Source organism: Panulirus ornatus, chromosome 20, assembly GCF_036320965.1.
Source record: "Panulirus ornatus isolate Po-2019 chromosome 20, ASM3632096v1, whole genome shotgun sequence".
Classification (NCBI taxonomy): domain Eukaryota; kingdom Metazoa; phylum Arthropoda; class Malacostraca; order Decapoda; family Palinuridae; genus Panulirus; species Panulirus ornatus.
The window spans coordinates 66,609,402-66,636,695 of NC_092243.1; the positions used below are offsets into that span (position 1 = coordinate 66,609,402).

The window sequence follows — 27,294 nt, forward strand, 5'->3', positions numbered from 1 at the left end:
GCTATCTGGGTCAGACAAGTGCAACTTGACAACCAATGAAGTGCTGACTCACTATGCAGCAGTCACTAACTTTCACAACACCTAGGCAGGTAGTACTGGTAATATACCTCCCTGGTTGTTAGCTGCCTACCAAGTACTACTCTTCAAAGTTCATATAATCATTCTATAAATAATTATTTGCCTTTAGAATACTATGTATGTAGAGAGGTCTAGGCAGCTCTTCCATATATGATAGGGCATATTTTTTCACAATAAACACAATGAATATGTAATAAATTTAATCAAAACTATTAATATCTAGCAATTACAACCTACAGACTAACATAAGTTATTCAGATTATATGTCTGCGGTTGAAGCCATGTAAAGTCAAAATAACTTTATATTTACTCATGCATTCATTTTCCTAGTCACAGCTGGGTGGCATAAGCACACACTTCCCACATTACTTTTGTTACTGACCATTTCTACATCTTCAAGTGTCTATAAACCAAATTTAAGGGTACAAAGGCATTACAAACTGCATATTTGTTTCTGAAAAATAAAACTAAAAGATCTATGAAATACTGACATTAATACATATAAGGTAATAGTCAAAGTTTACTTAATCTTTCAGTTTGTTACACAGGTAAACAAAAGTAACAAAATTAAAACAAAATACCATTAAACTGATCGTAAACTACTCACATTTACCTTAAATAACTATCACATAAAATTGAGGTGACAACTCACTTTACCCATTTCATTATGTTGTCCACAAAATCATGTATGCTTACAAACATCATACACAAAACACAAAAGAAAATCTAATAGGGATAAACAGTTGATTTCATCAGTGTACAAAAATTCTGATATGCTTGCAAAAATAATACGAGATAATTACTAGGATTTTTTCTAATTTTTCCTGACAAGGATTATTGAGGATGTTTTTTGGACAGAATACACAAAATTCATTACTACATAAAAAATCCTTTCAACAGAGAAAAGGATCCTAAGAATCCAAGCAGGCAATTTCAAATTATCCAAGGCACAGGTTCAGGGCCAGAATGAGCCACATCAACTCTGCTGAGCATGGGTGGTGGAGGCAGAGACACAATGTGTGTGTGAGGTGCTAGACTGGATAACATTTCCTCCATCATTTCAGACATTCTTGAAAGCCAGTCTACCCATCCATACTCACTTCTCCTGAAACCACCCATGTTTGGAGCTCCAATGCCAGAAAAGTTTTGAATCATGCTGTAAACAGGGGCACTATGCCATGAGAGCCAAGGAATCATCCATGGGTTTGAGTAAACCCAGTCATCTTTTTGGCCACTTACTGGGCGTTCAATGGAGGGCAGATCCAGGTTTGGAAGATCTAAGGATATGGCATTACTACTAAGATGGCCAAGTGTTCGGCCATAGCTTGAAGGTAACCAGTAAGGTCCTGTGGTAAAGCTTAAGCGAGTGTCTGAGGGGTCATAATCAGAGTCATCAGGTTCAAAACAGAAACTGTGAGGATCTTTTCTTAATTTACGACTATTCTGGTTAGCAACATTGGAGTGACAAGACTGACAATCTTTCTGTCCACTACGAAGATGCTGATGCTTTTGACTGGGTGTACTTGGGGAAGACATCGCCAGCAGGATTGATGTGGTGAGAGTTGTGATGGCACGAGATGGTAGACCAGGCAGGCTAACATTTCCATTACTTCCATCATCCAAGCTAGTTTCAATATCATCTGCAATACATAGAAATCTTACAGTAAGCATCTGCAATACACAGAAATCTTACAGTAAGCATGAGTCTCAATTCTAGACAAATTCCATTTTCTTCATTATCAAGACAGAATCTTTCAATTAAAAAGAATAATTGGATCTTGAGATTCTACGGCTTCGGAAACTGGCTAGAAGTAACACAGTTAAGTGGTCTTTAGTACCTATGATAGGAGGAAAAGAAAGGAAAAATGTGCTAAGATTAACTAAAACTTTCTGTTACAATTCCTAAATCTTATAACCCTTCAATGCTCTAAACATTCAAATGCCCTATTTAAATCTCACCCCATGTTCTATTTACATCACTGCCATGCTAGACTGGGTGTGTGCAAATGACATCAATGTTTGCCTGTTCCCAATGCTACCTCACAAAGGTAACCTACTGATACTATGACTAATGATGTAACTGGTCACTGAAAATAGAACTTCTGATAAGCTTGGTGTGATGAAGAAACATGCTGAAAATGATTCCCCACCCCCTGCAAAACTGATCTTCTCACTATGACATGTGCTTTCCATCTGGTACCATAATATTACTTTAGTACTTCTTACTACACCTTTTTCCAGTCCAAAATTATGTTTTCTTGACCTATCTTGGCAAGTCAACAGGATTTCAGATTTTTTTGCATTTAGATATTTCCAACATGAAATGTAAAATCTGACCCAAATATATATAAAATTGCTCTTATTTCAGAGTGAACAATAACTTGACTTTTTGCATAAGCTAGAATTTGCTTCTAAAAGCAAAAATTAACCACACTCCCACTTCTGACGATAAAAACTGAAAAATTATTAATTGTCAAAGAAAGAATCTATTGTCCTTTTTGGGACTAAATTTTCAATTCAAATGGGAAAAGCCTAAAGAGAATCTAAGAAATTGAATAACATATCAATTTGCTGAAACAGGTTGAGAAATGTCATTTTGGACAGGAAAAAAAAAAAAAAAAAAAAAAAAGGTGTACATTTAGGATAACAAGATATTCACAACAGAATTACCATAGTGCAAGTTTTCTTCTGAAGGTCGATTCTTAATCTATATCAATTACAAGGTCAATAATAATATCAATAAAGAATGAAATAGTACACTGATGAAAATAAAGAACACCTTTGGTTCTGTCTTAATAAGCTTCAAAATAAAAACACATCATCTGGTAAGGATTGACAGAAAAACATTTACACCACACAGAAACAAATAATATTAACCAACCTTTCAGGGCACTCAAAGATTCCGTAATGTGATCTGAGTGTGCCACTTGCATCACATCATCCATGCATGTTGCCACAGTCTCATTGGCCGTTGAAAGATTACAAGTCAAGCGACTCATTACAGCTGTCATTTGCTGACTGCACTGTTGGGCTAATAGTGTACCAGCAACAACACTCACAACAGCAGCAGTGTACCCAACTATGCATACAGCAAACACATGACTCACCTGCAAATACACTTAAGATAATTTTTGTACAATCAAACCTAAGGTAAAAATTGTACAATCAAACCTGTGTGCTCCTGTTGGATTCAAGTGTTGTTACTGATCCATCTTCAGCAGCAATACTTTAGAAGTATTCAATTAGCATGTTAATGCAATAATAGGTTTTGATTAAGACTCATAATAGAGACAAAATTGGGAGAGGCAGAGAAAAAGAAAGAAAAAGAGAGGGGGGGGAAAAAAAGGACTACTATACTTTCACACATACCCATGTCCACCCTTCCATATTCTGACCTATCTTTCCACACATTCCTCAATGCTCCCAGAATCATCATCCCTACATATCAAATATAGTTTAGATTTTCTTGAAGTTTTACAACCTTAATACTAGTAGTTTACAAACATATTATCTCTGTCATACATAACAACAACACTTAACTAACACAACTCATTCTTCATAACTACATTTTCCCCCGAGGTGAGCACCATGCACTAGCTCTGCCTTTTGGCAAAATGGTACGGGCAACAGATTGAAGTAGTTGGTAAGAACATTTAGGCATGAGCATTAGGTAGAAACATAGGTATAAGAAGGCAGGAACATTAGGTAGAAACATAGGCAGAAGAAGGCAGGAACATGAGGCAGAGGTAGTCAGTAGGAACATTAAGCAGAAGTATCAGGTAGTAGTAGTAAGTACGAACATTAGGTAAGAGCTTCTGCAAACACTATGATAGAGTTGCCCTCTGCTAGTGGCCTGTTAAGGGTGAGGCAATAAAGGCTGAAAAGCAGTACTGGAGTTCCCTAGTTATAGAGACTACTGTCGTGGCCACCCCCATGAGGGAGTTCCAGTTGGGTACAAGCATCAGAGATATAGATAGATACATAGATTAATAACAGTAAGTATACAACAAATGCATACATAGATTAATAATAGTAGGTATACAACAAAGGCAAGTTTTGCTTGCCAGAGATGTTGCTAAGTGGCACATGAGGCAGCAGTGTCTGTCAGGTGGTGGTGGAACAGAGTACTGGGAGGGTGAAGGATATGAATCAACTTATCAAATAATTTCTTATCCATGAACATCATAACTTATCCAGCCTTAATCTTTATCACTTGCCAGTATTTCACTATTCCCATATCATGAACCTCCCAATTCTTTTATATCTACCAAAGACTTCCCTAACCCTCAGGTTCCTGTCTTCATTACTAACCATGATGTTACACCTACTATAAATTCAATATCTGCAGTGCATGAACCATCGCAGATCTTAAGTTCCCTTGCAATATGCTATCCAATGCCTTCACTTCTCTTTATGACTCTGCCGTTCCCCTAACTGTTTCAGCCTAGGATTTCACAACACAATTAACTTCCCTAATCCTCTTGAATTTACTGTCCTCTTAACCACCCCATGACATTGAAATCATAGAGATTAAAGCTGAAGTTGCCCTTAACCAGTGGCCTGTTAAGGGTATAGCACAAAAGGCTAAGAAGCAGCGCCAGAGTTCAACAGTTATAGAGACTCTTTCACCTTGGCCACCTTCTTGAGGGAGTTTCTGAAGGGAACAGGCATCTAAGATACAGATAGACAGATAGCATGTACTCTTACCAAATCTGATAAAAACTGGACATGATTACTCAAACGTACAGAGAAACTACAGTCAATCTAATTACAGAAATCTCCTTGTGTATAAGTAAAATAATCTTATTAGATATCTTTGGCACTAAACAATGATGAAAATCTACCGTTTCCCTATAAAAATGAAAAATGACATGATTCCCGGACTTATTTTTTCCAGAAAAATATTTCTTGCCGATCAGCAACTAATGATACCAATTTCAAACATGCTTGATAATATCAGTCTTAACATGAACCTGGGCTTAACAATTTCAAATAAGACAAAATAACTAGCTTTAGTAGCTAGCCATATCCCTGGGGATTTTGGTAAAAGAATACTACTGACATATCTCCAACATGTCGTAAAAGATGACTAAATGATGCAGGGGGCCAAGAAATCTTACCCTATATATCATCACTTTCTAAATTGAACGGAAAGAGATGCTAATAAACAATTTTCCCATGGAGACTTAGCTCATCTTACCTTATTAGGCTGGGAGGGGTAAATGCATGTAAAAGTAGGTAAATATGCTGTAGGTCACTAACCAAGTTCAGAAGAGATGTGCAGGATGCAGGAAAAGTATGCGTCAGTGACAGTAAATCTGTGTAAGTGAAGTAGCCTCTCCTCTCTCCTTCACGCCATGCCACCTCACCCTCAACACGTTTAAAGGTACAAAGAAATGCCTTGGCGTCAACAAAGAGGTTCCAATCCTGAAGCAAAATATTGAATTTCAGGAAAAAATATATTAACGAAGTGGTTCCACTCCAGAAATAAAATATTGAATTTAAGGAAATAAACGGCCATATATGTCACATTTCAATAAGAGAAAAGTCTTACATGATAACAGCAAAAACAAAAGATAAACTATGGTGTACATTCATCTGAGTAATCATTTAAATGAAAAAATTATTTGGGAGTGATACTGTCTGATGACCTATGCAGTACTTAGAATGAGTAATAACACAATCAAAATTCAATGCTGTAGATGAGTCTTGTAAATAGGAACATAAATTGTTTATTTAGAAATGCCATTGAGCCAATATCTGTGAAAGCATCCTAGTGTTAAGAAGGACCTGTCTAAAGGCTCCTGCAGCCCAAGATTAGAAAGTCTTTGACAAGACTGTACTCCCAATGAAGCAGTCTTACTAAAGACAACTTTTTACTCAGTGTAACCTCTATCTACTTATCTATATCACTTATGCCCACTCCCTCCAGGAACCCTTTCAAAGGGGTGACCCTGGCAAAACAGTTTCCATAACAGGTGAACTCCAGTGCCACTTCTTAGCCTCTAAAGCCTCACCATGAAAAGGCCACTAGCAGAGAGCAACTCCAGCACAGTGTTTCCAGTGGCTCCTACCTTATGATCCTACTGACTATTTCTACCTTCTCTGTCTATCCTAATGTTTCTGCCTAAAGTTCCAACCTACTATTGCTAATGTTCCTACCCACTTCAATTACATAATGTTCCTAACTCCTATCTATTGCTCCAACCATTTTGTCAAATGACATGGCTAGCAAACAGTGCTCAATAGAGGCAAATCTAGACTTAGAATGAGCTGTGTGAGTTAAGTGTTGTCAAGCACTATGTGTGACAAGAGATTGTATGTTTGTGGCCAGAATGCCATCAGTCCATGGAATATGTGGGTGAGGAAGCAAGAAAATACAGATATCAAGGTCAGAGAAGTGCAACTTGACAACCAAAGAAGAGGTGGCTCACTACACAGTCATAACTAACCCTTGCAGTATCCAGGTGAGTGGTACTGGTAGTGTACCTTTCTAGTTGATGGCTGTCTACCAACTTCTCACCTCAAAAAAGCAGAGTCCAGTAACACCAAAGGCACATAACAGACTAACAGAGATAAACACAAGCTGACTAAAGAAGAGCTCTGGGTAGTGCTCCCTGTTTTCAAAGATTTTGAGAATCTACAGCTAATAAAGTCTTACACAAAAGTAAGAGGGGAGCCAACAGGAAAATCTGAAGGTGCCACCATGTGAAACATGCAGTGGATATTATGTATGACTGCACAAAATTCGGAGAGTTTAACAGAGCTTGAGAGTGGAAGTTTCTGCGGTTCAAATCAAAAGCACAGGAGCTCTGCCAACTAAAGCATATTAATTTCTATTAAATACTGTTCTTTGTAAAGATCTAGTTATAAAGACAGTGTCTTTAAATAATGAAGAATAAGTATAGCTAAGATTTTCTGTATAGAAGTTCAGCTGTGACCAAACAAAAAGGAATAAAGTTTAACTGTAAGCAAACAACAGTACTGCCAATGTCAGATGAAGATCTAAATTCTCATGAATGAGGCTTCATTTCACAATTATTATGTTAAGAAATATCTGAAATCCTCTATCACTCCTTGGAAAAAAATAAAGAAAACAAGTCTTAAAGGAAAGAAAAATATATATGAAAGTTTGAACATACAGTAAACAAACACCAACAAAGCCAAGTATTAAAGTTTATATTTCAACGAGGACTGCTTTTTGGTAAGGACTTAAATAAAGGTATTAACAAGGCCATTCAGTTATGGCAAGACCCACAGGGAAAAGACATGAGGGACAGATACAGGAGGAACCATCAAAGAACAAATGGTTGGGAAAAGGTTTAATGCAAGACTAGAAGTTAACATTTACCCTAAAGCCAATACAAACTTTCTCACTTGCCTTGCAGCTGCCCCTCTCAGTAAATCTACATCTAAGAGTCACATTTGGACACTTATCGATTAGTAAATAATCCAATAATTCCCAACAACCCCTAATGCCATACACCCACATATGTATGTCCTCTTATATAAAACCAGGCAGTTACAGTTACAATTACAAATTCAATTTTAGGCATAAGTAAAATAGTTAAAAGGTTAATCAGTGACTTCTTCATTCAGGCCTTTTTTCTTCATCTCAGAAGTCAGCAGTACCATATTCTTATTAAAGTGAAGATGATCTGAGGATAAAGCCTAATATGGTCACTGGATGAGAGTAGGATAAGACTTGATATCTCAAACTTCGCAAACAGGCCCATCCACCACTGCTGTTGCCCAATGGCTTCATTAAGAGTGTGGTAAGAGGAAGGTGGAAGATGCTACTCTTTCCTCAGGCATAACCCAAGACTATGCAAAGCAGGAGCTCAGGAATATTATTTTGCAGAACAGCTGGCTCATATATACACTTTAAAAAGAAAAATATGTAAACTTGGCCAAGGTATACCCTTCTGTGAAGACAAACTAAATATATCCCAAGGTCAAACACAATGCCAAAAAAGTGTCCCTAAATGTTGAAGCAGTACCTTTGTCAATTCTAACATTTGCATTGCAATCAAACAAATCCTAATTTTTTTTTTTTTTTGCTTTGTCGCTGTCTCCCGCGTTTGCGAGGTAACGCAAGGAAACAGACGAAAGAAATGACCAAACCCACCCCCATACACAGGTATATACATACGTCCACACACGCAAATATACATACCTACACAGCTTTCCAAGGTTTACCCCAGACGCTTCACATGCCCTGATTCAATCCACTGACAGCACATCAACCCCGGTATACCACATCGATCCAATTCACTATATTCCTTGCCCTCCTTTCACCCTCCTGCATGTTCAGGCCCTGATCACACAAAATCTTTTTCACTCCATCTTTCCACCTCCAATTTGGTCTCCCACTTCTCCTCGTTCCCTCCACCTCCAACACGTATATCCTCTTGGTCAATCTTTCCTCACTCATTCTCTCCATGTGCCCAAACCATTTCAAAACACCCTCTTCTGCTCTCTCAACCACGCTCTTTTTATTTCCACACATCTCTCTTACCCTTACGTTACTTTCTCGATCAAACCACCTCACACCACACATTGTCCTCAAACATCTCATTTCCAGCACATCCATCCTCCTGCGCACAACTCTATCCATAGCCCACGCCTCGCAACCATACAACATTGTTGGATCCCACTATTCCTTCAAACATACCCATTTTTGCTTTCCGAGATAATGTTCTCGACTTCCACACATTCTTCAAGGCTCCCAGGATTTTCGCCCCCTCCCCCACCCTATGATCCACTTCCGCTTCCATGGTTCCATCTGCTGCCAGATCCACTCCCAGATATCTAAAACACTTTACTTCCTCCAGTTTTTCTCCATTCAAACTTACCTCCCAATTGACTTGACCCTCAACCCTACTGTACCTAATAACCTTGCTCTTATTCACATTTACTCTTAACTTTCTTCTTTCACACACTTTACCAAACTCAGTCACCAGCTTCTGCAGTTTCTCACATGAATCAGCCACCAGTGCTGTATCATCAGCGAACAACAACTGACTCACTTCCCAAGCTCTCTCATCCCCAACAGACTTCATACTTGCCCCTCTTTCCAAAACTCTTGCATTCACCTCCCTAACAACCCCATCCATAAACAAATTAAACATTTGGCATTTTCTTTTAGAACAAGTCGTTATATGCAACATGACTGGAATAGTGCTAACAATAAGACACCTCCTAACAATGTACTTCCCTAAACACAAAATAAATTTCTGCACTTCCCTAAACACACACACAAAAAAAAATTCTAACATACAGCACATTATCAGGGTAATGTTTGTTTTACACATTCTGTCAATAAGTAAAATCAATCAATAAAAGCTTGCTTACTAGTCTTAAAATTACCATCATCTTAAAACCATTATGCCTGGAGGTTTCTGCAATGTGGAAAATGGCATACTTTGTAAAATACACAAATATGCATAATGTTATAAATGAGATATACATCACATGAAAATGATCAACTTACAATAGCAACCAGGAACTCTCTCTCTGCTTGATTGAGGTCAGTAAGAGAGACAGCAGCAGATGTGGCCCACTCATCATTGAATACCTCATCCTCCTCTCCATCATCGTACAGATATTTGCTTGCTACCATCTACAGAAAATTTAACATCATTTGAGTATCATACTAAAGATATGGAAGTCTTAATATTTCATCTTCTATTTATATATAATTTGCAAATGTATCTCATTTTCATTTGTCCCTAATTCAATCTGTGATAAGGAGAAACAAAGAGAGAGAGAGAGAGAGAGGAGAGAGAGAGAGAGAGAGAGAGAGAGAGAGAGAGAGAGAGAGAGAGAGAGAGAGAGAGAGAGAGAGAGAGTGTACCTACAATGAAATTCTGCCATAAACATCCTTGTGCACCATGATACAAATGTCACATTCATGTAAACTTTCATCCAATTGGCACCTGATGTGAAAGTCACATAAATGAAAAAACACCTCATACTGAGGAAATCCCATTTAGTGAAATTTAGGTGAGTCATTCCTTGAAGCCTACTCTTTCATGGCAATCCAATTTCATTATTGAGATATAAGACAACCCTAGACAGTTTGCACCATAAGTGCATCAGTTACCAACAAGCACCATGCCAGAAGGTGCTAAGTGCAAGCTCTTTAAAAACTCTCTATAGTTCCCCTCACACACTGTGCAGTATTACTCGCCTGTAAAACTGGTTGTAAAGAGTTTATGAAATATTCATTAGTATTTTTCAATGTTTCACTGGTTCAAAATTGTAAAAGATAAACTCCAATCCCTTTGTAATAGTGATGTGAAGTGTTGCTATATGCTATGTACGTGTGTTGTATTTTAGGATATTTAAGCTCTTACAACATAATGCATCATGTTTGATCAATCTTGTTGCTGCTGTGTCTCAGTATAAATGCCCCTTTATGCACACGACAAACTCTGATCCCTCTGTAAAAGTGATGTGATGTGTTACTATATAAGTATGTGGTGTTACATTTCAAGATATTCAGGCTCTTACAATATAACAAAACTATATTCATTCAACCTAATCACAATGCTCTGCTGCAAATGCATACAGCTGGCCAGCATCTGGTTGCTGCTTTAGGTGATGACAAACTTGATGATGCCTTAGTACACTGTGAATCCACCTTTAAAGATTTTGAATTAGATGATAGCAACTATATGCCTGAGTCTATCTTGCAGACTTCTTGTCACTAAGCCTAATTGCATAGGGATATTACAGGGCAAATTTCAAGTAATCTATGTGCAACCTACATGCTGTACAGTTTTCAGTAAATATGGATGATGCTTGTTAGTTTTGCTATTGAAGATTCTTCTTCATGAAGCCTACACACGCCTTACATTTTGAGCCATCAGTAAATATCTTTATTTACATGAATAGCATAATGCCAAAAGAATCTATTTTGTGTTATCACAATGGCAAAGATGCTTTTTTGTTATTTTCATTCTGTCTGCAAAGTTTGATCTCAGGAACCTTCCTGGATGGGTACCTAGCTGAACTCACTTTTTGAACTGCAAACAAGTTAAAACAACTCATTAATGGTATTTCTTATTCTTACATTAAAACATTTAGAGAACTTCAGAAGTTGATCAAATACCTCATTCACCTCAGCAACAAAATAAATACATACTGTTTATGTAATGTTAAATAATGTATGTTTAATCCTAGAGAGATTTTGAACCCTGGCTGAGGTCTGCCAGTGCACTAGTCCACTATGACATGCCAGAAGACTGCTAAAGACTTTGGCAGCAATATTTTGAATTCCCAGCTGATGCACGATTCCATCTCTTACAAACAGATATCACTAGCAACCTTAAAACAAAGCTAGAAAAAATATCATACACCACAGTCACATACAAATCATCAAAGAAAGTGTAATTGGAATCATCAGGGAAGGAGGCCAACTTTAAAAAGTAACTTTTTTTTTTTTTTTTTTTATATACTTTGTCGCTGTCTCCCGCGTTTGCGAGGTAGCGCAAGGAAACAGACGAAAGAAATGGCCCAACCCCCCCCATACACATGTATATACATATGTCCACACACGCAAATATACATACCTACACAGCTTTCCATGGTTTACCCAAGACGCTTCACATGCCTTCATTCAATCCACTGACAGCACGTCAGCCCCGGTATACCACATCGCTCCAATTCACTCTATTCCTTGCCCTCCTTTCACCCTCCTGCATGTTCAGGCCCCGATCACACAAAATCTTTTTCACTCCATCTTTCCACCTCCAATTTGGTCTCACTCTTCTCCTTGTTCCCTCCACCTCTGACACATATATCCTCTTGGTCAATCTTTCCTCACTCATCCTCTCCATGTGCCCAAACCACTTTAAAACACCCTCTTCTGCTCTCTCAACCACACTCTTTTTATTTCCACACATCTCTCTTACCCTTACGTTACTCACTCGATCAAACCACCTCACACCACACATTGTCCTCAAACATCTCATTTCCAGCACATCCATCCTCCTGCGCACAACTCTATCCATAGCCCACGCCTCGCAACCATACAACATTGTTGGCACCACTATTCCTTCAAACATACTCATTTTTGCTTTCCGAGATAATGTTCTCGACTTCCACACATTCTTCAAGGCCCCCAGAATTTTCGCCCCCTCCCCCACCCTATGATCCACTTCCGCTTCCATGGTTCCATCCGCTGCCAGATCCACTCCCAGATATCTAAAACACTTCACTTCCTCCAGTTTTTCTCCATTCAAACTCACCTCCCAATTGACTTGACCCTCAACCCTACTGTACCTAATAACCTTGCTCTTATTCACATTTACTCTTAACTTTCTTCTTCCACACACTTTACCAAACTCAGTCACCAGCTTCTGCAGTTTCACACATGAATCAGCCACCAGCGCTGTGTCATCAGCGAACAACAACTGACTCACTTCCCAAGCTCTCTCATCCCCAACAGACTTCATACTTGCCCCTCTTTCCAAAACTCTTGCATTTACCTCCCTAACAACCCCATCCATAAACAAATTAAACAACCATGGAGACATCACACACCCCCGCCGCAAACCTACATTCACTGAGAACCAATCACTTTCCTCTCTTCCTACACGTACACATGCCTTACATCCTCGATAAAAACTTTTCACTGCTTCTAACAACTTTCCTCCCACACCATATATTCTTAATACCTTCCACAGAGCATCTCTATCAACTCTATCATATGCCTTCTCCAGATCCATAAATGCTACATACAAATCCATTTGCTTTTCTAAGTATTTCTCACATACATTCTTCAAAGCAAACACCTGATCCACACATCCTCTACCACTTCTGAAACCACACTGCTCTTCCCCAATCTGATGCTCTGTATATGCCTTCACCCTCTCAATCAATTTTTTTTTTCTTTTTTTATACTTTGTCGCTGTCTCCCGCGTTTGCGAGGTAGCGCAAGGAAACAGACGAAAGAAATGGCCCAACCCCCCCCCATACACATGTATATACATACGTCCACACACGCAAATATACATACCTACACAGCTTTCCATGGTTTACCCAAGACACTTCACATGCCTTCATTCAATCCACTGACAGCACGTCAGCCCCGGTATACCACATCGCTCCAATTCACTCTATTCCTTGCCCTCCTTTCACCCTCCTGCATGTTCAGGCCCCGATCACACAAAATCTTTTTCACTCCATCTTTCCACCTCCAATTTGGTCTCCCTCTTCTCCTTGTTCCCTCCACCTCTGACACATATATCCTCTTGGTCAATCTTTCCTCACTCATCCTCTCCATGTGCCCAAACCACTTCAAAACACCCTCTTCTGCTCTCTCAACCACGCTCTTTTTATTTCCACACATCTCTCTTACCCTTACGTTACTCACTCGATCAAACCACCTCACACCACACATTGTCCTCAAACATCTCATTTCCAGCACATCCATCCTCCTGCGCACAACTCTATCCATAGCCCATGCCTCGCAACCATACAACATTGTTGGAACCACTATTCCTTCAAACATACCCATTTTTGCTTTCCGAGATAATGTTCTCGACTTCCACACATTCTTCAAGGCCCCCAGAATTTTCGCCCCCTCCCCCACCCTATGATCCACTTCCGCTTCCATGGTTCCATCCGTAACTAATGTAGTAACTAATGTAGTAAAAAAAGTTTATAATGTTGAAAAAGAGGTTAGTTTTACATTTTTTTATGTAAACAACATTGTGTAAATGTTATGTATCCATGTAAACAATGATTCTAATACAGAAGGATTGGAATATAGCACGAACTGATGCAACAAAACTGATACAGTGCAAGTACCTAATTCACTTTCATGTAGTTACCATAACACAAGCCATCTGATACAAAACAAGCCCAGCTGGCTGAGTGCCATACCACAGCAACAACAATCCATGCCTAAATGTTCAAGCTAAACCTCTCCTAATATGCTCTGTCTCAGATATGCAAATGAACACACCAGAATTAAAACGAGACCACTAGGTCTTTCCAAGGCTGCTTGTCATAGTTGAAGATATCAGGAAATCAGAGATCAGAGTGGTAAAAGTTTAAAGGCAAAATGATAATTCAAAGATCATTACTGCAAATTGTCAGTATGACTAAGGAGGTGCATATAAGTTGAGGACTAGAAGCAAAATATTTATCATGTCTTTTCTTAAATGTATCTACACTACTTCCACCAACCACTATAACAGGCAATATGTTAATAATCCTGTTAAAGTACTTCGCTTCATTCAATGCAAAACATTTGTCCACAAGTTTGCATCCAATACTATGAATGAAATTAGGTTAATCAAGTCTTTAATTAGTTTAACAGCTCAAGGTTATCAAGGACTTTGATAATTTTGCATACTAGTATTGGATCACCTCTTAACCTTCTCTTTTCTAAGATAAAAGATTCAGGTCCTTTAATTGGCTTAGCTCAGGAATCATCTTGGTAGCTCAACACTGCACTCTCTCTATTCTATGTCTGTTTAGGGTGAACAAAACTGGACATTATATTCATCATGAAAATGAACCAATGAACTGTACAGAGTAAGGATGATTTCCAAGTACTTTAATTCAAAGGCCTTATCCATTAATCCAAGAGTATTGTTAGCTCTTTTCACTGCTTCTGTGTATTGCTTACTTGGTTGTAAGTCACCAGAGATTATAATGCCAATGCCTTTTTCCTCATTTACCTTCTGCAGTTCACCAGAATTCATACAGTAGCTTGCCCTTTCATATTTGTTACTAATATATAAAACTTTGCACTTACTGAAGGTCATTTGTTACCAGTAAACCCAGTCCAATCAGTTTATTTTAACGTGAAGCTGTACACATTCAAATTCATATGTACATTTATTTCCAAGCTTTGTATTATCAACAAATATTGATATCTTTCAATGTAGCCCATTATCAATATCATTAATATGTATAATAATAGGAACTGGTCCCATAACTGATCCTTGTCACACACTTTTAGTTTCGTCTAACCATTCTGAGATTTGACTATTAATAAAAAATCTTTGCTTATGTGCCCTCAACCAATTTCCTATCCACCAAAGTACAACCACAGCAATGCAAAGTGACTTAATTTTGGCCAGTCACCTTTTTGAAAACCATGAGACATCAAATGCTATATTTTTGTCATACACAATAATTATATCACAAAAAAACTCAAGCAGATCTGTCAAACAATTTTGCTGAAGACCATGCTCAGAATTATTTATTGAGTGGTGGTCCTTTAAATGTTTTACAATTCTACCACTGATTTTCCTACTGATTTTACTGTCATTAAGGAGAGAAAAGGGCATTAGAAAACAGATGATGGGGAAAGAAAAAGGAAAGGGGGGAAGAAGAGTAGGGGAAGAAAGTAAAATCCTGTATGGCTACACTATACAGATGAAAGAAAATAAAAGGATAAAAACTATAACCAGTATGTTAAAAAATAAAATTCACACAATCTGAACTCTCATACATTTTTAGACACAGCAGCCTACTCTTGAGAATTTTTCCTCCTTAAAGTTTAACAATATAAGCAATATAATGCAAACACACCATATGACCTACCATGGCAACAAGGAAGACCTGTGAGGGTGAGGTGTTGGCTAAGTATTCAGGGTTATGGGAGCGGAGGCGGTCCAGATACACCAATGCAAGAATGAGGGAGCAAGGAGTCACACATGCATCATAACACACAGAGGAGGCATAACGCACGTCCAGTTTTTCCAGTCCATCTTGGCGGCAGAGCTCACTGAACTTCTCTACTGTCATGCCTGGTATTAGAAAATTCCAATTAAAAAAGTTTAGTTTCAATCATTTACCTTCATGATACTTGCAACAAAACCAAAAGCATTCAAGAAAACAGGACCTGAAAACATATCAAAATTGTACATAAATTACTTTGGCCCAAGTTGCAATCAAAGCACTTGAGAGATGTCTTCAACAATTCTGGAGGCTTGCCAAAATAATACCCAACCTGAAACCCTCCAAACATCAATCCCATATCACTGATGTCTTTAGCATGCAAAGTCCTTAAAAATGCAACAGGATTAACCTAAATATCCCACACTCATCTAAACAGCATGGCTTTAGACTCGATCACACTACTACCACACTAAATACAAACTTCACACAAACAAAATTAGTAACAATACCCCAGACATTTCACATGCCCTAGTTCAGTCCATCAACAGCATGTTAACCCCGGTATATCACATCATTCCAGTTCACTCAATTCCTTGCATGCCTCTCACCCTCCTGTATGTTCAGGACCTGATTGCTCATATCTTTTTCACTCCATCCATAATTCAATACTGTCCCTAAACACAATCTCACACAAATCATACATAATACCACTCTCTACAACATTAACAAAAACCTGGCAAGCCAACTTCACATCTGACTGCCAAAGCAGTGTGCATCACATAGGTTATGCCTTTCAAACCCTCAAGCTCTAAAACTGACATCCCAAGGAGCAGTTCTTTCTCCAACCTTCCTCAATCTCTTCTTTCATAATCTCCTAAAATCTCCCAATGACCACAGTATGAAAGTCCCCTCAAGTGCATGTGATCTCACGATCACGTTGCAGCATCCCAACACTACCCATGCATGAACAAACATGCAACAATACATCACACAATTACAACAAAGGCTCACTCTAAACGATGTTAGCATCAACAGTTATATATAATCACCATTCTAATCCCTGCTTTCCTTTCCAGCCTTAAATAAAAAAAAAAAAAGTGGCTTTAAACATCCTACCTATTCACTTTCAATAGACAACGAGAATAAGCCCAACAAAACTACACCCATTTCTAGCTCAATGACACCTAAAATTTTTGAGCAAAAATCCCATCTTTACCTCAGAATACATGAAATTTAGACCAGGATTCATTTATAGCAGGTTATTACTTTCCCTTAAAAATCACTTACTGTTGCTTGAGTAGGAAGGTATGTTTCAAAATTATAATTTTGTATAAAAGTAGTGAGTATGAGGAGCATGGGTACAGCTAAGTACAGAGGGCAGTTCCATGGGTACAGTGAACCATCACGGATACAGTAAAATACTGAGGGCAATTACCCAGGCATGATAATTTTGCCAGTCTTCTAACCATACAGCCAGACCTGAAATCAAGCCTTTATGTAAATCCTCAACTCAACCATGCTATAAGTAGATTGTTGCCCTAAACCTTACGCATGACATTGCCTTTCTTTGTCAATCTGCTCCTGAGGGTACTGCCACAACTTTTGAGTATACAACTAAGTGATTACTGAAAATTGCCAGCCCACATTACTAGGAATGGTCAATAGTGGTGTATATATCAGTCTTTAAAAATTCAAGCACCTGAATATGAGTCTTTTGCAGGTCAAAGGAAGGAAAGCAATTCTTGCACATTCTACAGTTGAATTTTCCTCAACTGCCACAGTACTCTCCTCCAATAAATGATTTTACTTCTAAAATCAGCTTTTTAACTACTGTGCTTTCCTCACTGATCTTGACTCCCACATATCTTTACTGATTAACAACTTTAACACCTTTGCCATACAAAATGATGCGAGAAGCAAGGAGTGCTTCAGTATTTGCTCAGCAGTATACTGCATATTACATGTGATTCGTCCCTCGCATCGCCATCAAACTGTCTTTTAAGTTCTCTGGTACCAGTAGTGTTAAGAAGAGTAAGGCATCAACAATGAGGTTAAGATGGATGTGCTCAAATGTTATGAAAGAGGTGTATGAACAGCTGATATTAAGTGTACCCTTGGACTCAGTGAATTTATTTTACAGACTATCAGTGTTACTGCAGAGAAGATTAATGAACGAGCCAATAGTGGAATAATTATCCATTCATCTAAGACCATGTATTCCTGAAGATGATAATGGGGAAAATTAAATGCATGTAGAGCACATGGATTGAACACCAAACTCTTGAAAATGTTCCCATCAGCATGCTTGTGATACAAACAAAGACCTAGAGTATATGTAATACTTGGTAGTAGGAGAAACAAAGACATTTCACACAAATTCAGGTTAGTTGGCAAATTTTAGGAAATGTTACATTTACCTCAACATCAAGACTTGTGAAGCTGTTCCTGCTGATGTCATTGCTCCTGAAAATTTTCTGAGAACCTTTAAAAACATTATCGAAGACAGCGGTTATTCTCCTCGGCAGATATCTAATGTGAACGAGACTGAATTATTTTGGAAGATTCAAGAGCAAGAGACTGAGTGTGAACAAATGTGACCTTTGTCGTCTTTTCCTAGTGCTACCTCGCTTATGCGCAGGGGGAGGGGGGTGCCATTTCATGTGTGGTGTAGTGGTGATGGAAATGGATGAAGGCAGAAAATATGAATATGTACATGTGTATACATGTACATGTCTGTGCATGTATATATGTATATGTTGAAATGTATAGGGATGTATATGAGCGTGTATGTATACACGTGTATGTGGGTGGGTTGGGCCATCCTTTCATCTGTTTCCTTGTGCTAACTCGCTAATGCGGGAGACAGCAACAAGTATAATATAATATATAAGATCAAGAGCAAATATTTCCCAAGAGGAGAAGACTGCATCAGACAGGACTAGGACTCAAAGTTTGTTATTTCCCATTTTTATTAACAGAACTAATTGTACAATATGTATTTTGTAGTATCATATATTTCTAGCACATGCATACTGAAATTTTCACTAGTACAGTATTCAGTGCTGTCTTAATGATAGGAGTAATAGACAGAAGCAGTTGGTAGGTACATTTATAGGCAGGAGTATTAGGAAGAAACATGAGGTAAAAGTAGCAGAGAAGAACATAAGGTAGAGGTAATCAGTATAAACATTACATAGGCGCCTCTGCAAACACTGCACTGGAGTTGCCCTCTGCCAGCGGCTTGTTAGGGGCGAGGCAATAAAGGCTAAGAAGTGGCACTGGAGTTCACTAGCTAAGGGAACCCTACTGCCATGGCCAACCCCTAGATAGAGTTCCAGCTGAGAAAAGGCATCAGAGATACAGATAGAACCGACTGAAAGACTTCTTAAATTATCTGCAACACATTTTTGAGTTACATTAGTTTTCAAGAACTTAACTACTGCATAAATTGAGAGGTCTCTATATACTTCCATTTTCATGAGACCACTATTAACACCAATTACCCTCACAAACACACCACTTATTACCAAAGCTTTTGGCAGCTTTTCAAAGTATGAACACCACTAGATATTTCCTTGCATAAGACCCCTCACTATTCTACTATGGTTAACATGAATCATAGACTGTGCAGTATATAGTACTTTCAAAATATTTGTGATCAAAGATGGACGGCATCAAGAATACATTAAAAGTACATCAAATTTTGAAGGAAGGACTGTTATCAGCATGCAAGCAATTTGGATACACTTAAAACTGGAAGATAAGACACTTCATGCAAGACAATTTTAATGCCTTAAGGGTGAACAAATACCCTATAAGATGTCACAGATTTACTTTCCCTCTTCAATCTCATTTATTACTCCAATTCTAAATCCTGACTTTCATTCATAAGAATCAATGCTTCCTCTTTCTCTTTTGTAAGGTAAAAAAAAGGCTTTACGTTACAATATTTTGAATTCACAATTATTCGTAAGGTACAACAAGGCTTTAGTTTACAATATTTTGAATTCACAATCACTTTTGAATCATGAGGGCATGTTGTATCAACAAATAACACAATGGTTCAATATGCAATGCTGTAAAAACTAAATTCCTTATCCATATATATTGCTAATTCTAAAAGAACATTTCTTTTCATACTATAGAATATCACCATAATATCGGGAATCTGTGTGCCCATCATGCATATCATAATTAGGTCACAGCAAAATATCATTCATTTTGAATCCTAACAGCTAGCAAAATATGTTCATGTTCAATGTTACCCCAATACTTATTGCAAGCACTTTCTAATATGTCTGAACGTCTTCCAACTGAAAACAACTTTGAATCAGATGATCCTGGGAACAATGATAACTTGCCCAACAGCCCCCTTTTCACTCCATCATCAACTCAAGCTCTTACCACCACAATTTTTTCTTAAGTATAGATGTCGTCTGCATCGCCTGTGATATGGCAGAATAGGTAAAATATACTTTAAGAGGTGACATAGCTAACCATAATGCCTCCTCTACTTCACCCCTGGAACCCTCAGTCCATCCCATCCCACTAATGCATCAACTAAAGCTTTCATCAACATGTTTCAGAGCACTACATTTTCCAGTACGTTTTCAACAAACATTTCAATTATTTCTCGACAGAGATTGGAGATTGGTGCTGTATGTGGGTAGCAAGGTCAAGTTGAGTCAGGTGCAGTATAATTATCCAGAGGTTACACTGTTTTTTTTTTTTTTCAGGAATGCAATCCCCTTGTAACATGGGTTTCGATAGATCTAACTTGAGACGGTGTCAAGGAATGCAAACCTGCTATGGGCTGAAGCCTTGTTGTACTCTATTCCCTCCAAACTATAGTCCTTTCATAGATATATTCAAAACCTAGTACCACATTTCATCATTCTCAAAAAATGTTCCCTATATTTTTCTTTGTTTCATCTCTCTCAACACTTATCTGGCTCCACAGTTTACTATTCATTGACATTATCAGCATGTGTTTCTATAATGTATTATCAACTACAATATTTACTTTCCATTCCACTGTGCTCTGTCTTCTATAACAGATTATGATCAATGCACTTCCATAAACTTCTTTATCCTGCTCCAATAGAGCAATTACTTCGCATCTTCCCATCATTTCACCCTCACTGTGGAAATCCACAAAGAAATTTTCTTTCTACAGCTTTAACATCTTGTATTACATTTTAACAGCTTGTTAACTTTCATCATCAGAAATTTTTATCCAAACATTTAACTGCAAACCACTGTTTAATCCTATTAGCCATGAATCTGATAAACAAACATCTATACCACTTGCTGATCTTGTTTCCTGCATAAGGACAATCATGGTTAATTTCGAACAAAAACAATATTTAGACTCTTTTCAACTACATCATCTGTATATCGTTAACAAGTGCATCAATGTATCTCTCAGTGCTGGAAATCAATATCTGCAGTATCCATACCAGCAGTTTTACACGCTTCTCAAATATTTAAGTTTAATAATTTCATACTTAAACATCATATCTTTTTCTCACTCCAACTGTATTACTAATACTCCTCATCCATTAATAACCAACAACAGAACACTGTAAAACTGAAATAAGACCAAGGCAAAAAATTCACTCATGTGACCCATATAAAAACATAAACATAGTCACTGACTGGTAAAGGGAAGTGACGGACGGTCTGTAGCTGGGAGCTTGCCATAGTAAAGTGTTTTACGAATACGCTCAGCATATTCAGCATATTCTGGCAGGAACTGTAATGAAACAATATGAACCTATAAATATTCACCTTATTCTGAACACTCAAAGAAAATCAGATTAGTGTATAATAAACAAAAGTAACATACATCATCTTACCATAGTACCAATTACTGTCAAGAGCCTTGTGACTAAGAGACTTGTCTTACTTCTTCTGAAGTATGACAGGATACACACAACAGGAAACTGATAAGAATTATCACCACTAGCCACAAGGGATTAACCAAATTTTCTTTTTTAAACCAGGGTATTGATAGAGTAAGGGTAACATAATAAAGGACACAATATTAAGGTACCATAAATAACAATATTGAGAAAGAAAATAAAGGTAAAGGAGAAGAATGAAAATACAAAACAAGAAACAGAAGAATAAGAACCAGAGAAAGATCTTTTAATAATATTCCAATTCATAAGCACTGCTCATCTAGTTCTAAAAATTGCTTCAGTATTCCACATACATAAGCCTCACTCCTATGCTTTTACAACTAACCTCTGCTTAAAGGAAAACATTGATAGTGACGTGCCATAAATACTGTCATTAAATATTGTAGAAAAATAAGTCAAATCCCGCATCATACTTTTCCACTATGGAAGCATAAACCACCAACATTTAAGCTTTATATGGTGACATCACAGTCCCAAAAGCAAGCGAAAGCCAACCATAAATCGTAGCCGTCTTAAAAAAGCATTGGGTTCTCAGGAGGCTGTTGTGATACTGGAAGATATTAAAAACACAAAGATTGTGGTGCAAGATTAGAACAGCAAAGACATGACTATATGAGAGAGACCTAAACTTAGTGAAATCTAGTCTTCCCAAAAATGCCTGCTTGCTTACATCCTCAAAAGCATCTCAACTTCTCTAATCTTGGTGGCTCATTGTTGTACTCTCTTCAAGTAAGGTGACCAAAACAGAATAAGCTAATGAATTGCACAGACGGAGGATCAGTTTTTGTACGTAAATCCAAATACTGTACCTACATAGCCTAATCTATTTCAACTCGATAATTTTCTAATCTTTAACAGTTTCTAAGCTTTGCTTACTTACCTTTATCTACCTATTTTACACATCACACAGGATCTGCTTCAGGATTTGGGATTTGACATCATCCCTTACCTGACACCAAAGTCCCACACTAGGAGGTCAGTAATGAAAACAAACTGTCTTCTGGCAAATATAAGAAGAGGTTTCAAGTACATGCATGAGGAAATACTTAGCAAGCTATCTATATCCTATAAAGGCCCAAACTAGAATGTGCCACTCAAATTCTGTCACTGCACCTAAAGAAGCACAGAGTTACTACAGAAGGTCTAGAAGATGGCAACAAAGATTGTACCAGAATTAAAATGGCTAAGTTATAGGGAAAGGCTGAGGGCTATAAATTTTCCCACCTTTGAAGAAAGAAGAGTGGGGAGGATATGATCACTTTTTTAAGTTTTTCAAAGACATTCATGATGTAGACAAAAGAACAATTCTTTGAAAGATGTAGGGATTGAGTGACTAGAAGACATAACGTGAAATGGAGCACGAAACTTTAAAAAAAAAAGATGTAAAGAAGTACTTTTACATCATAAAAGTGTTGGATGAAACAACAAAAACAACAGAATGACTGAGGACATGGTTAATGCAGACAGCATACATATATTCAAAAAAGCACCATAATAGAAATGTTCACCATGTAAATGGGGCCCTACAAGCGTCAAACTCCCTCCCAATACATACAAGTATGTAATTACACACAAACACATTTACAAGGGTACTTCAACTGACTTCAAAAATTAGCTCGACACATGGTTGATGAAATTCAACCAAAGCAAGTGAAAAAGTAACAAGACCTCAATATAATCATTATCTATCATGATATAAGTTTTAGGATTCTGCGTGTGAGAAGGAATTGGGAGTCAATATCATCCACAACCTGTTGCCAGAGTTCCACACCAGGAGAATCGTTAAGATGACAAACTGTCTGCTGGCAAATACTAGAATAGCTTTAAAGAATATGTATAAGGAAATATTTAGCAAGCTCTTCACATTCTACATAAGGCTAGAACAGAACTAGAATATTCTTCTCAAATTTGGTCACCTCACCTAAAGAAGCTCATACAGCTAACAGAGTTGGGCAAGAGAAAGAGCAACAAAGATGGCACCCGAATTAAGACACGAGTTGGAGGCAAAGGCAAGAGGTTTTAGATTTGATCATCTTGTACAACAGAAGAGTTAGGGGTGGTCCAATCACCAACTTGAAGTTTTTAAATAGATGGAAGATGCAGGTAGTGAAAAGTCCTTAAAGAAATGTAGGGATACAGTGACTAGAAGACATTACACGGGGGAAAAAAAAAAAAGAGGTACTTCGAGTAAAAGATCAGTGTATAATTGGAATAAAAGACATCATTACTGCAAATGTCATACATAAATCTAAAAAGCTGAACAATTGTAAATCGTAAATCTCCCTCCCCATACAATACACAGATAATGTTGCACTCTGCCAATAAGGTGATTTTAATTGAATCAAATGACTGCTTTTATGGTTACCATACTGATTCAAATCATCAGCATATTTAGTAAACAAAATATAGGAAATGAAAGCATACGTGTAATGCTAATTTGTAAGAGGTGACCTTAGTTTTTCAGGAATAGTAGCCTAACAAGTTTAGAGCCCAAGTACAGTCCTTGGTATTGTTTATGAAACCAAGTTGTCAAAGGAGATTGAAATAATAAATAATCTAACAAAACTTTTCCATCTTGAAGTATACTCAAGAAACATTAACAAGTACATTTATATATACCTTACAATCATTTTACATAAATATAGGGATAGGTAAAAACCAGTATTGATGAACTAATAGACATAATAGTCTCACAACAAATTATAAAACTACATAATCATCTTTAGAACCAATGGAAACACAAGGATTTCACACTAATACAAAATGAAAGAGCACCCAAAAACTAAGTATGCAAGGTGAAACCACTGCCTTGGGAGACACATCGTCAACACTGGGCTGTTTTTAACACATCTTATGAATATACCCGTACCACGAAGTTTTTACTTCTCCATGAAAATCATATCCAATATCACTTGTCTCTTGACCGTTTTACTATTTTCTTATGAAGTTCCTTCATGTCATAAGAAACAATTTTTCAATTTTACTATATGGATAAGATGTATACTGGTATTTAGGTGACCAATCTGACGAAAACACTAATGCAATATAATCAAAGTTTCTCTGGCAATCAATCCATTATATTGATAATAGTTCTAACAGCTCATCTGAGCACAACATAGGTGACCTGAATGTCACACACTTTACTTCTGATACATTTTGAGTGATTTCAGAATCTATTGGGGACTGGCCATAGCAGCGTAGTAGTTTTCTAGGTTCTTCTGACACTTTACGTGTGTATTGACTACCTTTATTTTAACTACTCATATACAACATAGTATACATAACCATAATTGTACGTAATTCAATCAAAAAAATGCTCCATGGGTATTTATGCATTCACTTCAAACTATTCTGAATCACCTGAACCACAAGTAGCCAAAATCCACAGCTAGTTTCGATGCAGAGCTAAACTTATAAATGAAAAGTTTCACAGTATTTCATTAATGTGGAATTCTCTCTTTTCAACCTCTCATTTCAGTAATTACATGTTTGAGGAACCAATCTGGTGAGAGCACTAGGGCAAATTACAATATTTTTTCTACTTAAGGTACACTTTTCTTTTTACAATCTAATTTTGTTCTATCAACTCACCTTAGAACATGACCACTGCTATTTCAGATTAATTTGATGCTTTTCAGTGCATTTCAGCATATTTCAAGGCTTTGTCATGTCTAAATTACCTTCCTTCGGTATCAATGTCCACTAATACATGTTTCTTCCAAAACGCTGAGAAAATACGCAATGTCGGCAAAATAACCACGACACTAAATCATCACGGTCCATTCAAGTAGTTTCAAATGTATTCATTACATTATTCACAGGATTTTCGTCCAGTTCCACAAGTTCATAAAATGACGACGAAGAACTCAAATTCTCAAGAGTATTAATCACGACATGCCACTCCTTAAACTTATACCCTATGACAATATACGATATCAAGACCCAAAATACTTCCCTTTTTTTTCCTAAGAAAAATAATGCCATCCATAATTACGAGGGATATCGTAAATAACGATAATACAGACAATAAAATAGTTCACTGGAGAGTAGTCAGTTGTGGTGGACGATGGTAAGGGAGGCCTCGTTGTCCAATTCCTTATATAACAACCCCAACACACCCCACATCCCCAGGCATCATAAGAAATATAACACACACACACACATTCTTCCTTAGTCACATACAACTTACTGATCTCTCGATCCTGAGGCATAACCTTCAGAAATACCAATGTGTATGTGATGATGAGCACAACACAACGATTGTTTTCACTCCCGCCATGCGGTCTCATATACATCTCCCCTGTACACATCCCACCTTTACATTAAAGTTCAACTCTACTAAATACACCTCTTCCCTGACATATCGAACAAAGAGTTTACCTTGGAGAAGTGAGAGGAACTTAATTTATCTGGCGTTTTAGGCGTCTTCATAGCTCTAGGGAGATCCTACGCATCAACACGTACCGGTCGTCAAACAAACACTGACTGTACACTGTTTCTCCTAACGATCTATTTTTTCTTTTTTTATCATCCTATTGGAAAATAGGACTTTTTTTCATCTTTATTTAAATCTTTACATTCTTCTAACTATCTGGACTTCGATGATTGGGAGATATTGATGGAATTATCAACTGCGCGTGACTCTACATAAACTGTATTCCCTAAAATTTGAAATACGCCAAGGTGGTTATTCAGTCCAGCCAAAAAAAAAAAAATATATATATATATATGAATTTTAAACGATAAATTGAACCACTTGTATTCATATTAATGTACTGAATAATGTGTATTCTGCCTTAGTGGGTTTATTTACTATCTTCTTAGATATATGGCCTATGACCCCGTATGTAGCAAAAATATGCGTTACATTAATATCGAAGAACGAGAGAGGACTAGAACAATATCGGGGCCATATAAGTTGATGAGTTTGAGACAAAATGACATTACAAATGTTAATGACAATATCTATAATACATCAACATTAACAGGCACCTTGTCCCCTGTAATTGGAGCTAATAGCCGCACCTTCCGTGCCACCTGCTGCAATCCATGAGTCAGCCACTGGCCACAGTCCCCACACCACATATGGCTGGCACTTGGTTTTTTTTTCTCAATGCTTCATCTTACACGGGTAGATTGCCACCTCCTATATCATCTTACACGGGTAGATTGCCACCTCCTATATCATCTTACACGGGTAGATTGCCACCTCCTATATCATCTTACACGGGTAGATTACCACCTCCTATATCATCTTACACGGGTAGATTGCCACCTCCTATATCATCTTACACGGGTAGATTGCCACCTCCTATATCATCTTACATGGGTAGATTGCCACCTCCTATATCATCTTACACGGGTAGATTGCCACCTCCTATATCATCTTAGACGGGTAGATTGCCACCTCCTATATCATCTTACACGGGTAGATTGCCACCTCCTATATCATCTTAGACGGGTAGATTGCCACCTCCTATATCATCTTAGACGGGTAGATTGCCACCTCCTATATCATCTTACACGGGTAGATTGCCACCTCCTATATCATCTTACACGGGTAGATTGCCACCTCCTGTAAGGTAGCGATCCGATATAGATATATGAGCAATTACTATAACGCAGAGGTCGCGAATTTCTGCTGACG

At 37.6% G+C, this 27,294-nt stretch overlaps 1 protein-coding gene across 2 annotated transcripts; it reads right to left on the reverse strand.

Annotated features, from left to right (window-relative positions):
* Positions 1-263: 263 nt before the first annotated feature.
* Positions 264-26,314, reverse strand: LOC139756079 (uncharacterized). 2 transcript variants are annotated; one of them, XM_071675097.1, is made up of 7 exons: positions 26,028-26,314; positions 21,382-21,478; positions 15,646-15,851; positions 9,572-9,700; positions 5,341-5,505; positions 2,960-3,185; positions 264-1,718 (listed from the first exon to the last, which is right to left on the reverse strand). In XM_071675097.1, exons 1-7 carry the CDS (start codon positions 26,076-26,078, stop codon positions 1,012-1,014), a joined length of 1,581 nt encoding a protein of 526 aa, XP_071531198.1. In that variant the 5' UTR covers positions 26,079-26,314; the 3' UTR covers positions 264-1,011. The 2 variants fall into 2 exon arrangements, with proteins under 2 accessions (XP_071531198.1, XP_071531199.1); XM_071675098.1 differs by lacking the exon at positions 5,341-5,505 and having other exon boundaries at positions 26,028-26,190.
* Between the last annotated feature and the right edge of the window lie 980 nt (positions 26,315-27,294).

Excerpts from the sequence above, each read along its gene's own strand:
- LOC139756079 (XM_071675097.1), bottom strand. The coding sequence starts at position 26,078 with ATGAAGACGCCTAAAACGCCAGATAAATTAAGTTCCTCTCACTTCTCC. Across the intron at positions 15,852-21,381 it reads TCCGTCACTTCCCTTTACCA|GCATGACAGTAGAGAAGTTC; the intron begins GTCAGTGACTAT and ends TTCTAATACCAG. Across the intron at positions 5,506-9,571 it reads GAGAGTTCCTGGTTGCTATT|GATTGGAACCTCTTTGTTGA; the intron begins GTAAGTTGATCA and ends ATTTTGCTTCAG.